This window comes from Lytechinus pictus, chromosome 8 (assembly GCF_037042905.1).
Source record: "Lytechinus pictus isolate F3 Inbred chromosome 8, Lp3.0, whole genome shotgun sequence".
NCBI classification, from domain to species: Eukaryota; Metazoa; Echinodermata; class Echinoidea; order Temnopleuroida; family Toxopneustidae; genus Lytechinus; species Lytechinus pictus.
Window position 1 is genome coordinate 1,895,155 of NC_087252.1, and position 15,132 is coordinate 1,910,286.

The 15,132-nt window shown below is 39.0% G+C and overlaps 1 protein-coding gene across 1 annotated transcript; it reads right to left on the reverse strand.

The window, feature by feature from the left end:
- Positions 1–302: 302 nt before the first annotated feature.
- On the reverse strand, positions 303–5,348 carry LOC129278278 (zinc finger protein 862-like). Its single transcript, XM_064103220.1, has 4 exons — positions 4,994–5,348; positions 4,143–4,542; positions 3,682–3,943; positions 303–3,382 (listed from the first exon to the last, which is right to left on the reverse strand). Exons 1-4 carry the CDS (start codon positions 5,346–5,348, stop codon positions 2,234–2,236), a joined length of 2,166 nt encoding a protein of 721 aa, XP_063959290.1. The 3' UTR covers positions 303–2,233.
- Between the last annotated feature and the right edge of the window lie 9,784 nt (positions 5,349–15,132).

Genomic DNA, 15,132 nt, shown 5'->3' on the forward strand with positions numbered 1-15,132 from the left:
GGGACATTTCACAAGAGTTGCAACCATGGCACATGTATGTACAAACAGTAGCAGCCATTAGGACAACTACCATGCGAAAAGGGCTTAGTAACTAATCGCAATCAAGCTTTCCTTGGAAGTTACAATAATGGAAAAGCTACTATCATTCTTTTTTAAATGGCCCGGAATATGGAACTCACTCGCAAGTGACAATCCATAGCCCCTCCTTAGGTTATTAGTGGCTATATAGTACACGTACATCTGTACTGACCGCACTGAAACGTTGTTAGTGCTAACAATGAGCTATTAGCAGGGGCCCTGTTACAACTGGTAATATGGCAGCTATGGCTAATGTTACAACAATGCATTGCTTAAAAATTCAAATAACTGTTTTGACTTCACAATCCGAAAGATGTGACTGAGCTAACAAGCGCTAGCCTCTGTTAGGCTAACGTTTCTTTGCAGTCGGCACAGGTCAGCACTGACTTACAGGTGCCAATGCACTCACATTAATCAACTCAACCAATCAAATATGAAGGAAAGTGGTATCAGGGTAGGAATTAATTTTTTTTTTTTAGGGGCTACTTTTTTTTTTTAATTGGGGCTACCACTGAATATCTTGGGGCTATTTTCTAATTCATGGGGCTACTTTTTTTTATCGCATATCAGCAATTACCTTTTGACATTCCGAAACTCACTGTGACGCCTAAAAGCTCAGAACATTTTTAATTGTAATTACTGTATACATGTAAGTTTGCATTTTGGTTGAGGATTTGTTCAAATAGACTCAAAGATCACATATAATCATATATGATATTAAAGAAAGGTGTTCACCATATATGAATGTCCAGGCTTGTTTATTCTTCAGTTTTGTCTCAACTTTGATAGTGATATCAGCCCTGGGTGATATAGTGATGAGCAGTTGAATGAGTGGCTATTGAGCAACATATCCAGCTGAGCAGGCACACCCAATCAAGCTGCAGTGCTGCACCAAATTAATAATTCCATGATTTCCATCAATGCTGCCCATGGTTAAACATTGGCAGTATTGATGGAAATATGAATTGGGTGCAGCACTGCAGCTTGATTGGGTGTGCTGCTGAATGTGGCTACAGAAGGACCAACAAAATTGGTTATTACAGTAATTGGAAATGGCAAGTTTACCTGGTTATTCTTTTAATCAACAAGACATCAGGACTTGAAAACATAATGCATACATGTCAGTGATAATTGCTACATCATACCCAAGCACACTTATTGTAGTTTTACTATTTATGACTTTATGATACTGAGGGTACTGAGGAGGCATTATTTGCCAACTACACTACTGTCAAGCTGAACTCCAGTGCATTTTTCCTGAGCACAATTCTGCACTGGCACAATTAATTTTATGTAAGAGAGTTAGCATAGAATTCATTGTGTCTAGAGTATAAGACAGACTGCATATTAAACAGAGTGAGAAGGTAAATAAATCAAACTAAAGTTGGTTGATGACTCCAATGACTCCATTGCTACTGAGTACTGAATATTCCACTTTGTTGAAAAGGGCCAGCATTTACATGTAGCATTGGCAGTAGCAAGAAGCAAATTTAGGATTGCATTCCATCACTTATTTTCTTCCCAGATCAGCACTGTTACCTTTCTCATTCTCTGTAACAGCTGGTCTGTGCCTGCTGTGATACAATTAAACAGTTACTGTATCACATACCAGCTAATACAGAGAATAAGAAAGGTGATGTCTGTTACAGAGAATGAGAAAGGTGATGGAATGCAATCCTAAATACTGAACTATTTCAACAAAATGGAACATTTTGATTAAAATGACATGACTAAAACTGTCAAGTGATAAGTTGATCAGCACTGTAACACAAATATCATTGGTAAATCTGGTAAAAGAAAACCTTGTCAGTATAAGATTTTGTAAATAGCAACTGCCAGCTGGTCTATAGTTTAATACATGAAAACTGGTGGTGAAGAACTGGTCATGAATGATGAATAGATATCACTCCAAATTTCAAAAAAAAAACTGGAAGTTAAAGACACTCCATTAAGTGCTCAAATGAGAATGAGAAGTGAGTTGCTGTCATAAACTGTTGCCAAATAACATGAAAAATAAAACCCCAAACAATATCATGTTCTGCTGTAGTTAGAGTTCTCATCTGTTATATAACTTGTTAGATTTGTTCCATTCTAATCTCTGCTGTTCACAATCTTCAGTCAAAGAAGTCATGCATGGATAGTTCCTGAACAGCCTTCACTGGCATTGAGCATTCCGCTTGCCATAAGGTTGAACATCAGGGCGTCTGTTTTGTTGGCCTCCTCTGTACCAGCATCTTACTGCATCTGCAACACTGTGCTCCTCTTCACTTGGACCTTCTAGGACAATCATCATCAGATCTGCTAAGGTGCTTGTGGCCAGATTCACTCGCCAGTCAGTTTTCACACGGCCCATCAAGGAGAAGGCTCTCTCTACTTTAGCAGTGGCTAGAGGAATCACCTGAAGAACTTCAATGAGGTGGAAAAAGTTAGGAAAATCCTCCTTCCTCTTCCTGAAGATCATAGGCCAGAAATCCCGCCATGAAGAGGGTGTGCTGTAATGCAGAGCGACAATCTTTTTCAACCTACTCCATTCTGCTAGTGCTACATCTGTGTCACATCCTGCTGGACCCAAAACACCCTCAAAGTGTTTCAGTAGCTGGAAAACTTCACGATCGCCATAAGATTTGAAGTCATCATGATCTATAGGCCAATTCTTTGGATCCAGGAAGGTTGCAGCAGTGAACACTTCATCTGTGACAAATGATTCAAACCTGTCCTCCAAGCACTTGATGAGAAGATCTACAAGTCTTTTGACAAACTGGCTGGTAAAGGTGTGTCTTTCCTCCTCGGAAGCTTCAAACTGGATTCCACGATACTCCCCCTTTGTACAGGCATCCAGCATAGTCTGCACCTTTGGACCCATACTCTCACCTTTTGAAATGTCCTGCAGAACTGAGAGTACTGATTGTACTTTGTCCTTGACCTCAGGCAAACAAATGTCATCACTCTGAAATGCAAGCGAGAGAGAAGAAAGCCCAGCTAGTATGTCTTCATATAGTGCCAGATGAAGCAGAAATTTCTGAGACTTTAGCTTCTTCAACATTCCCCTTGCTTTGGCAGCATCTTCAGCCTTCACATCCGATCTCTGATCACTGCCAATTTCAGTCAGATGATTGACAACTATGGGATAGTTTCTATCCAAAGCCAATATGGCACGCTTCCTATGGTCAACCCATCTTGTGCCATCCACTCTGGTTGGTCTCATCACACTTTCTTCTAGAATGTCGGCGATTTCATTCAGCTCTCGCACTCTCTTCGGTGATCTTCTGTAAAATGATGCATACGAAGCTAGAATAACATCAATCTGAAAAAAATGATAGAAACAGAAAAGTAAAGAAATATTTTAATTTGAATAGATGTGGCAGGTCTCACATACGATTCAAGTAAACAAAATATACTTATTAATTTATTGAATTTTAAAATGGATTCATCCATGCCTTTTTATGATAAATACCTTTCAAGTATTAAAATATCCTTCTCTCTGAGAGTATGTCAACCAAATTTCTCAACTGCTATTTTGCCTATTAAAAAAAAAAATGTTACAGCTACATAGTCCAATGGAATATTAAATTTGAAAATAAATAAGGGAGAATATATTTTTACCTCTTTTGTGAAGTAGGTGTCCTTGTATGCATCCTTAGCAGCTAACTCCAGCCGATGGGCCACACAGTGCGTGCCCACTATCCAGGGCATCTCTGCCTCCAGTTGCTTGAGGACTCCTTCTTTTCTTCCAAAATTGACAGCTGCCCCATCAGCACCAAACCTGATAAGCCATTCTCTGTAGTCTAGGACATCATTGGTGACAAACACAGTGTCGATTGACTTTCTGATATATGCTGCGTTTGCTTGTTCCAAATCACATATGCTGCCAAAAGAAAGTGAAAAAAAAACAACGATAAGATCCAATTAGACAATTTCAATTTAATCGCATGTTATTGAAATTCTAATATGGAGCCTAGCTCTGATAGAGGCAAACAGCTGACACACTTCATAAAAAAATGCCCAATTTAATTTTTAAATCTGGCTTTAAAATATAAAAGATATGTAAATCTTGCTTTCCTTACCCAAAAAATTTCATGCGTGGAATTCCAGTGTCCTGCATCATGTACTTGATGTACATAACTTCCAATTCTCTGGTTGATTTGTCTGTGCTCCCATCTACTAAGACCGAGATGTATCGGGATGACTTGATCTCAGAAACCAAGTTCCTTCTGATGACAGCTGCTAAATATGAAGTAAAGTTGGCAGCTTGCTTGCTGTTGATGTAGGTGTTCCCCAAATCAACTCCATGCCTCTTTTCAAGACCAGCCAATGATGGGAAGTAAGCAAAAGGGAGTTCATGTTTTGCAATATGGTAGGCAATATCAAACAGTTTTGTCACCCTTGCTTCCTGTTCACTATCCATCTTCTGAATATGCTCAACTATGGGAGCTGTCTTCTTGATGTGCCTATTTTTCCAAGCATCTGATAAAAATGAAACACAAAAACAAGAATTAAATGAAAAAATAAAAGTGACTGGGCTCCTGATGACTCAAGTTTGTTTTGATTAAAGCAGAAGATTGAATTGAAACATGCCTACTGCGAAGTTACTAAGAATAAATATTACAACAAAATAAATAATAACAGATCTAATCTATTAAACAATAATCTTGCTCTACACAAAAAGCTAATTAGATCTACTTTTAATAATTATAAATTTCAATCCTATAGATCTATTATCCACTTAAATAATTTACTCCCCTTTAAAAGGATTATGAAACAAAATTATTATTTTCTAAAGGTACAACCCCTATTATTTCAATTTAAAAAAAAAGACTTGGAAAATGCCAAATCATTCTTTTTCATTAACAAGAGCGCCGCTGGGGCAAGCACATAATAAACTTCATGCCTTCATGGAATATTGATCAACACTCACCGTATGCAGTCTTATGGGCTGTGGTTTCTTGGTGTCTCTCAGCACTGTATTTCTTGATGTTTTTGGTGCCCTCCGTAAAAGGGTCCTGAACAGAGCCGAACTTCTTCCGCCCGGCAGCTCCCGGTGGTGGGGGGAACGCCCTACAGGCCTTACAATAAACAGTGATCCCACCAGAGTCGCCTTCAGCTTCGAGCCAATCGAGGCCCCAAGACTTTACTGTGGATTGTCTCTGTACGGTCTTTTTCTTTTTCTTTTTTGGCTTATCCTCAACAGTATCTCGATTTGGACTTGTAGAGGCTGCTGGCTCTGGCCGTTTGGCAGAGCCAGGTTGAACACGAATGAGAAACTTATCCATCTCGCCACAGGCCGGGCCTCGACGATGTCGATAATCAAATCAGCGCTGTCACACAATCAACAGCTGATCGCATACAATTCTGTGCATGCCTAGTACACATAATATACCGTACGATGCATGTGGTCTCGTTACCAGCTGTGCAGTCTAATCGTGCACGCGTACATGTACATAAGCCATGCGGCAAGTGCGTCAACAATTCTAAAAACCCCGTGCTAAAGACTATGCGTATTCCGCATCCCATATTGCATTGCGCGTTTATTTTACCATCGTGAAGCTTCCGGTGTTACGGAAGACTCGGATATTGCATCGACCGTACCGTTCAACTTAAACTTAAAGCTAGCATTTTTTTGCAAGGGCGATATAAAAGATGCGCTTGCTCCGCCGCCGGAGAACGTAATTATGTGAAGTATTTTTTACATTGTCGATGGTATTTTATTGGGGCGATTCTGAAATAAATAGTAGCCCCAAAGCATTGGGTTTTGAGCATTTTTAGGGGCGATTTGGGCTGTCATGGGGGCGAAATCGCCCTTCGCCCCCGTGTAATTCCGACCCTGAGTGGTATGGTCCACAAAATGAACTAACCCTATTCAAAATGAGAACCAATTAAAGAATAGAAGGATGATCATGAGGTAAAACTGAATACTAATGAGAACTAAACAATAAAGCTATGTGGAGTGGAAAAGAACAAGGGAAAACTAGACAGCATGCCTGAGGGGAAAATGAACGAGAATGGAATGAACCTGGTGAAGTGATGTTGCTATGACAGATGAACAATGTATGAGGATTAGTGGAGATGGAATGAAGGATGGGATTAAGACAATGTATGAGGATTAGTGGAGATGGAATGAAGGATGGGATTAAGACAATGTATGGGGATTAGTGGAGATGGAATGAAGGATGGGATTAAGACAATGTATGAGGATAGTGGAGATGGAATGAAGGATGGGATTAAGACAATGTATGAGGATTAGTGGAGATGGAATGAAGGATGGGATTAAGACAATGTATGAGGATAGTGGAGATGGAATGAAGGATGGGATTAAGACAATGTATGAGGATAGTGGAGATGGAATGAAGGATGGGATTAAGACAATGTATGAGGATAGTGGAGATGGAATGAAGGATGAGATAAAGACAATGTATGAAGATTAGTGGAGATGGAATGAAGGATGAGATTAAGACAATGTATGAAGATTAGTGGAGATGGAATGAAGGATGAGATTAAGACAATGTATGAAGATTAGTGGAGATGGAATGAAGGATGAGATTAAGACAATGTATGGGGAGATGGAAAGAATGACCATCTCATGACATGGGATATAAAGTTAAATGTAGACAATTAAACTACCGAAAGCAAAATGTACATAGAAAAAACTTAGAATAAAGCAAATTTGACCTTTAGGAATCAGTCATTCGAAGACCACATTGATTATAATATTTTATATTCATTACACATATTTACCGGTAAGTCTGGACCCTATCTTTGCCCCCACTCCATATGAGAGATTTTTTAAAGGATTTAAACATTTTTCCTTGGGTCTACAAGGACAAGTAGGGACAGTGATTTTCCGCGATCGCGGAAAACGGACGGAATTCACGGAAAGGGCCTTTTGAAACGGAAAATGGCATTTCAAACGGAAAATCACGGAAAACGTATTTTCCCTCAAAATACACAGAATAGCAACAGAAATTACTCCAAAATCACAACAAAATGAGAATATTAAATGGCCAAAAAACCCCAGAAAACACGATCTCACTTCGCTACTATCATGACAATTCACACATCGTGACTGCACTCGACATCAGCACACTCGATTGTACCCCGCACCGTACCCGTACCCGGCCGGCCGGATTGGGCTTCACATGCACACATGTACGTATCGTTCAACTACATGTACACAGTTGTGTTGTTGTGTGTTGTTGCCCTCTACGTTTGAAGATGTAACAGCACGATATCGTGGTCTTAAAATCCAAGATGGCGGATTGGGAAAAGACGATGACTGATGATAACGATGTCCAAAAACCCCCAAAATTATCGATGAAATATCATTTCACCGTGAAATAATGCTAATAATATGAAAGGTGAGGATGTATGCATGCAAAATGGGTGTGTTAAAATATTTTATTCACCCGCATAGATCCGATTAGAACGGATTTTATTGTGTTGTTGGTACAGTAGCAGATACAAATTTTGACCAGTGCGAGTGTGCATGTAAATGTGTAAACGGAATTGTCACTTTTCCGTGTGTACAAAGTCTATGGGGAAACGGAATTTCTGTTTTCTGACATGCTGAAACGGAATTTGAGATTTTCTGAAACGGAAAAGGCAATTTTTTGAAACGGAAAATCACTGTCCCTAGACAAGTCCACCCCCAAAAAAGTTGATTTTTAGTAAAAAGAGAAAATCCAACAAGCATAACATTAAAAATGTCATCAAAATCGGATGGAATATAAGAAAGTTATGACATTTAAAATCTTTGTTAATATGCTCATCCTGGTCAGTATGCAAATGAGGGGACTGATGAATTTACTCACTATTTCTTTTGTATTTCATTATATGAAATATTCTAATTTTCTCCTCATTCTCCTGTGAAACAAAGTTTTCTTCTTCCCTGAACATGTGGAATTACCATTATTTTAACAATTTTTTGGGGGTCAAGATGGTCCTTACTGTCAAATCAATTAAAATCCAAATATTGTATAATTGTATATTGTATATTGTATATATTGTATAATTGAAATAGTGAGGGACACTGACGCTCTCATTTGCATAATATCACTGAGTTGTGCATACAACTATTTTGTGAAGAATATAAAGCTTGAACTTAAAGATAAATTCCAGTTTTGGTAACGATCTAAAAATGACTTTTTACAGAATCTGATATAATGACCACCAAAGTGTCTGTTTATATGAATAAAAAATATGTGCCAAAGGATTCTGGAAGAAATTGTGTAATTGCTGAGAAATAAGCAAAATAAGCGCGGATTCGGTCACTTCCGTCGGGTCTTTATTTTAGCAATAATAATACACTGTCCCACGTGTGCCTATCTGTGTTGGTGATCTTCAGTGTGAACATTTTTCAGCGTAGATTTCAAGATTTTACAAAGTTCAGTTTATGTAACCGTACCAGATCTAGATCCTCGATGATATACTGACAATTAAGCCTTATTTTACAGACCTTCTCATGAAATCAGTGTTTACTGCAAATACTGGAATTTCTCTTTAAAATAAAACTTTCTTATTTTACATCCAATTTTATGAAACTTTCAGCATTATTCTTGTTTGATTTTTCTTTATTGATTCAAATCAGCATTTTTCTGGGCTGTCTAGACTTGACCTTGAATAGGGAGGACATAGAAAATATACAGTAGTTGAGGAAGCACAAGTGACCTTTTTCACAAATTTTACCAATTAATAATGAAAGATATCTAATTTTCTAACAAATACATGTAGACCTAAAAACTTGCATGCGAGGGTAGCTGGTCAAACAGCATGAATATTTATTATTATATTGGATCGCTCAGAAAATACCAGAAATATTCCAAGAGTTTGGGAAAATATTCCACTGATTCATAAAATATTTTCCCAAACTCTTGGAATATTTCTGGTATTTTCTGAGCCATCCAATATAATATAAATATTCATGCTGTTTGACCACTGACCAGCGACGCGATGTTTTGAAATCGGCCGTGAATAATTACGTGTGAGGAATTTAGATACTGGCCCAAAATCACAAATTTTGAGGATAACCGGAGGATGGACACGGAGTAAAATAAGGTCTTAAGTTAAGGATGAAGAGTAAGGGCCTTATCGTGAAATTTGTCACCTCTCTTGTCGTGTGTGTCGGTGTGTGTGCGATCGTGTGTACAAAGTCAATGGGAGTGGAAAGATGTCACCACCGCTGACGAAATAAACGGCAATGAATGGACTGGTGACATAAACCACGATAATGCCAGAGTAAGAAGTAAAGTTTTTTTTTCCTTTTATATCCTTTTTTTTCTATCATTTTTACAATAAACCACCATTTGATCCCACCTTTGTCACTCAGTATATCCGAACTGGTTCACCGTCGCGATGTACGGGCAGGTGGAGCGTGGTGTAGCGCACCCAAGGGTTCATCACATGCCGCCGCGCACAGAAAAATCAAGCCATAGAAGTCGTGTGTTGTGGACCCAAGAAGTGAGATCCCAGCACGCGCGACCCACTAGTTAGAAATCCACTGCCAAACGCGGTACGTGGTGCGAGGTTAGTATACTAGTATTACTACTAACCTCGCAATAACGTGTGTGAGTGGTGTAGCGGCACTCACAGTCACACGTATTGCGAGGTTAGTTACTTAGTATTACTATAGTCTAAGACATAGCATACTAACCTCGCACCACGTCCACGAACCGTGTTTGGCAGTGGATTTCTAACTAGTGGGTCGCGCGTGCCGGGATCTCACTTCTTGGGTCCACAACACACGACTTCTATGTCTTGATTTTTCTGTGCGTGGCGGCATGTAATGAACCCTTGGGTGGTGTAGCGGTAGTGAAGTGGAGCCTGCACGAACGTTGCGAACATCGCTCGAGGTACCCACTCATTCAATGAACAAGGTTATGATATAACCTTGTTCTCAGTTATATCTCCATGTGTGGCAAAATAAGGATGGCAATGTTTGGCTTATTTTCTCTTTTTCTTTGGGACAAATGCTTGATTTTTTTACACTGACAGTTTTCATTACACCTATTCGTCATACAACTTGGCCCTTAAGTAAATTTGATTCTTTAAATTATTTTTTTCTTAATCAAAAAAAGAGATAAAAAATGAAAATTTTCTTGCCATATTATTTTCCACCAATAGAGGGCGTACACAAAAATATGCCCAAAATTCAAGTTTTTGAGCGCTCTAGTGAATTCAAAAATTATTCCCAAATCACTAATGAAAAATAAATTGCAATTGTACGGAAATTAGTAATTTTGGTCACAAAAGTGATATTTTAATCATTTTTTTAAGTGTGTGCTCTGTACAGCATTGGCATGCCATAGTCCAACCTGTAGATTCCCCACCTGCGGCGAGGCGAGTGCCATCGCCATTGCAACTGCAAGCATGATTGATTGGTCTCCCCGACACAGGCGACACACCGGTTTCAATCCCTGATCCCCCCCCCTTCTATTTCATTTTCTATAGATTTAGAGCATTTTACACAATCAATGGACGATCTGTCATAATCTAATAAATAAAATTATTGGAATACAAAAACGGAAGATTAAATAATATAGAAATATTTTTATTTTAAATTTACCTCTAGGCTCTAATTTCTACACGCCGTGTCCAAATCTTTTACTATGACTTCTTATCTTGTTCTTGATGCGGCACTAGGGGGCGCTCTTTCTTTTTCTTCAGAGTTATCAATAGACATTTTTCTTCAAGGCCTTGTTTTTCTTTTGTTTGTCGATTTTTATGGTTATATCCGGTTCCATGCGTTCCATGACAATAATCCGCAGATAATTGCTCCACCGACAACTACTTCGCCGACAACTGCTCCGCCGACAATTGCTCCACCGATATTTGCTCTGCCGACAACTCCTTTGTCATTGTTTTGACAAAGCAATTTATGTCATTGTTTTAATCTCCATTTCAATCCAATTAGGCTACTATTTGAATTTTCAATTGTCTAATATTCATCACTTTCTGATATATTGTATTTTTAAATTTTATTTATTAAATTTAATGAATTTCTATTTTGCAGTTGCTCTTTAAAAATTATTTGGTATAAACCATGGTTGAATTGAAATGAATTGAACTGCTCCCGGTCGATACCGCTCCGACGACAATGCTCCACCGATATTTGCTCCGCCGACAACTGCTGCTCCGATCAGGGGCCGCTGAACGGTTTTCAAATTCAACATTATTTTATACAGAAACCACTGGCGTAAATCCCGGGGGGGGGGGGATGGGGGGATATATCCCCCCCCCCACTTTTCGAGGAGGGGGGATGGCCTGTACAAACATCCCCCCCCCACTTTTTACGAAAGAAATGAAGAAAAAAATCACAATAGATAATTGTTTTATTGGTGAAAATTCTTCCTAAAATACCGCTTAACAAATAAAACAATATTATTGAATCATAAAATGAAAATAAAGAGCCATTTCACCATTTCCAAACGAAATACTTATGTCCTTATTATAACATTGAAGAGAAACCCCTGTTTCTTCCAATTCATCAATGTTGGGGTCTTTGGGAAGAGATTAAGATGGAATGTCAATTTTTTTTAATGTAATCTCTAATAAAACCATTAAACCATCATGGGGTAAAAAAAGATAATAATATTGGAGGGGTATTTGCCATATGGACATACAGTGGCGTAACTACGGGGGGCATGGGGGCACATCCCCCCATCGGCTGAAAAAAAAAACGGGGAAAGGGGGAAAGGAGAAAAAAGGGAGAAAGGAAGAGACACGTAGTGGGGAAAGAAGAAAATGTTATTCATTATAATGTTATATTATATCATAATTATGTTATGTTACATTAAACTTTATGAAACATAATTTGCCCAGGGCCTACGTCTTTTTTATTGTTCCTGGTGCTCGCATTGTCTGTTTAACGAGATATATAATCCTGTTGTACTAAAACATCCCGTTTTCAAGTCAATATAAACCAAATATATATCCTAGCACTTGTTATCATTGTTTTATGTAGTGACATATGCTTCTTTTTCATGACTCAAAAGTGATTGCCCCATGTTAAGGTCTTCTTATATATGGAACATTTCCTGTCCGTGATTACGTTCACACTATAGTGGATTGGTGAGATATGTCTGCTCTTCATGAATTCCTAAAATCAGTCCTTAAAATATCCCTTCTGATCTGAATATCAAAAATTTTCAGCTCGTGCTTCGCGCTCGCATCATTTGGTTAATGAAATACGTATGGTCCTAGTTAATTCCTACAAAGAAACCTTAGAATGCCCCACTTCAGGTCTGAATTATCTAATTTTTCAGCTCGCGCTTTGCGCGCGCATTGTTTAGCGAGACAGGTACGCAGGTACCTATCATGATTACACAAATTTGATTATATTGTCCCTTTTTTGGTGTGAATATAAAAATATTTCAGCTCGCGCTTCGCGCTCGCATTATTTGATCAGTGAGATACATATCCGTTTAATGACATTGTCCTTAAAATGTCTCTATTATATATAGGTCAGTATAACTGGCAACTTAGCGCGCTTCGCGCACTCACTTAGTGATTAAAATTTTTTACTGGTGCCCCCATCCCCAATGCCGTGACCCACGGTACGCTACTGTGGACATATCAATGACAATTCCTTGCATATCTGATTGCAAAAAAATGCCAAAATATTTCAGTCATCCCCCCCCCCCCACCCATCAACACGGATTTACGCCAGTGACAGAAACGTTTTGATACTGTTACCGATTACCGATCCATCGATTTTCAAGGAAACAGCACATTGAAAACTTTTGTCCGTTCTTTTAAAGTCAGAATTTTGACCCTATCACAAAAAAAAAAGATATAAGACTGCTATATAAAATAATTATTCATCCTCATCTTGATTATTGCACCATCAATCGGATGGATGAAACAATAACAGAATATCATGATTATACATCCTCAATACTTCAATACAGAGTGCTAATGACTTACTATTCACTGTTTAGATCGATCTGTCAGATGTTTATGATACTTGATAAATGAAAATCTGTTTATTCACATATTTAGATTAATAAACAATAAGTTGCCCCCCCCTCACGTTTGAAAGCAAAAAGAATATAGAGAAAAAAATGCTGTAACCAATCATCCCTTCTTTGGAGGGGGGGGGGGGTGATCCTGGGGGCAGGGGGAACAACGCCCTCACATTTCGAAGCATTGGGTCCCTATATACCCAAGAAAAATACCCCTTACAAACAATTATGTTTAATGCCCTTTCCATCTTAGAATGACCCGTTTTATGAGTTAACAAGTGCCCCCCATTCTTCTAAGTGCCTTTTGTCGTATGGGATAAACCGTCCTTCCTTTTTTCGCTCATTTCATATCCGATCAGCACCCGTAATCGCTTTAAAAATGTTTTTATTGCCCCTGTAGCTCCCTTTTTCATAGTTTTCATGAGTTATTGGTCGATAAAGATGTTGAGCAGAATTATGATTGCGATGTCTTTTGATAAATAAATCCCGGGGGGGGGGCACTCAGTATATAATGCATAGTGGGTATGTGCCGCGGAGGGGACCCCCATTTTTACACTCAAATTTCCGTTCCAAGGCATAGCATTTTTGACTTATCGAGAAAAAAGAAGAAAGAAATCAGCTCCAAAGCTTCGCATATTTTTCGTTACGCCGTTCCGGTCGCATTGATCTGCTACAATTTTGGTGAAAAGCGGCCGTAGAGCGCTTTTCGACCATCGCCTAAGCGCGAGCGCACCCGGCGGAGGCCGCGCTAGCTGCGTCATGCACGATTGCCCGTTCCATAGGGATGCATACGCACTCACAGAGATACGGAGATCCGTTCCGAGGACCCCCGTTTTCACAAACATTTGTAGTTCCGAAGCCCGTTCCGAGGACCCTCCTTTTTACAATAAGCCCGCTCCAAGGCCCCCGTTTTTTGCCTCGCCCGCGGCACACCCCTACCACTTTTTTGGTCGAGTGCCCCCCCGGGAAATAAATAAATCATGAATATTATGATTTTGGGTCTTAATATGGCCAAATAATGATCACTACAATTGTGATTTGGCGAATGAACCCACTTTATCTCAGAATCTGTGTACATTTTTTTTTTAACTTAGGATAGACCCTTTTAATATTATTGGATGTGATTACAAAAGCATTCTGTGACTAAGTGTCCCTTTTGATCCCCAATGAGTGGTCAAACTGGTCATTTTTTGGTTAAACAAAATCGCCAAAATGTCGTAAGCACGGTCAATAAAACCCACATTAGAAGAATACCAGCGCATGCAGGACTTACTACCCCATATAAGCTTGTCAAACCTTCCCGCCACCAAAAATTCTAATTAAAACACCCTATCTCCAACGGCGTAACAGGGGTCGGTGGCCAGGGGGGGGGGGGGGGGGGGGGACAAGAGCCAACACTTTCCCGGTCATATCATGGTATGAACAGGCGTAAAGGTGTAATGAGGCGACGATTTTGAGAGGGCCAGACATTGCGTATTAGGCAGAATTTATCTTTAAAATAACAGTTACGAGTGAGCAAAAATTTTGACATTTTTAGTACAAAAATCCAATTTTGTGATAGATTTTGACATGATATCCAGAAAATAATATATTTCACTCTTTTCTCTTTCCATTCCTTTTTTGTGGTCTGTATGCCACTGTGAACATGATTTTTAATCAAATCGCGGGTATATATAGAATATAGCTTTTACACAACACATTTATTCAACCAAGTTGAACCAAATATATTTGAGGGGGCAAAACATAGCAATGTGGGAAAATTTGTAAACAGTCGCCAGCGAGCAAAGCGAGCTGAAAAAAAATGCCTATTGAAATTAGATTTTAATTATGTGATAGATATCCATTATATTCAGCAAATAACACATTTCATTGTTTCCATTCATTTCATTATACGTTGTCTCCTATAATATCTTTTATTTCCTCTTGGGTGTGGAACCAAGACTCCCCCCGCGCCTGTACGCCAGTGGTTGAACGTAAAGCTTAATGTAGGAAGGGTCCCTACAGGGGGCGTTATAGAGCCATATGAAGGTTATAGATGAAGAGTCCCCACATACTGCGTGGGGTCTGGGGCAAAGCCCCGGTAGCTTATTTGCATAAAATT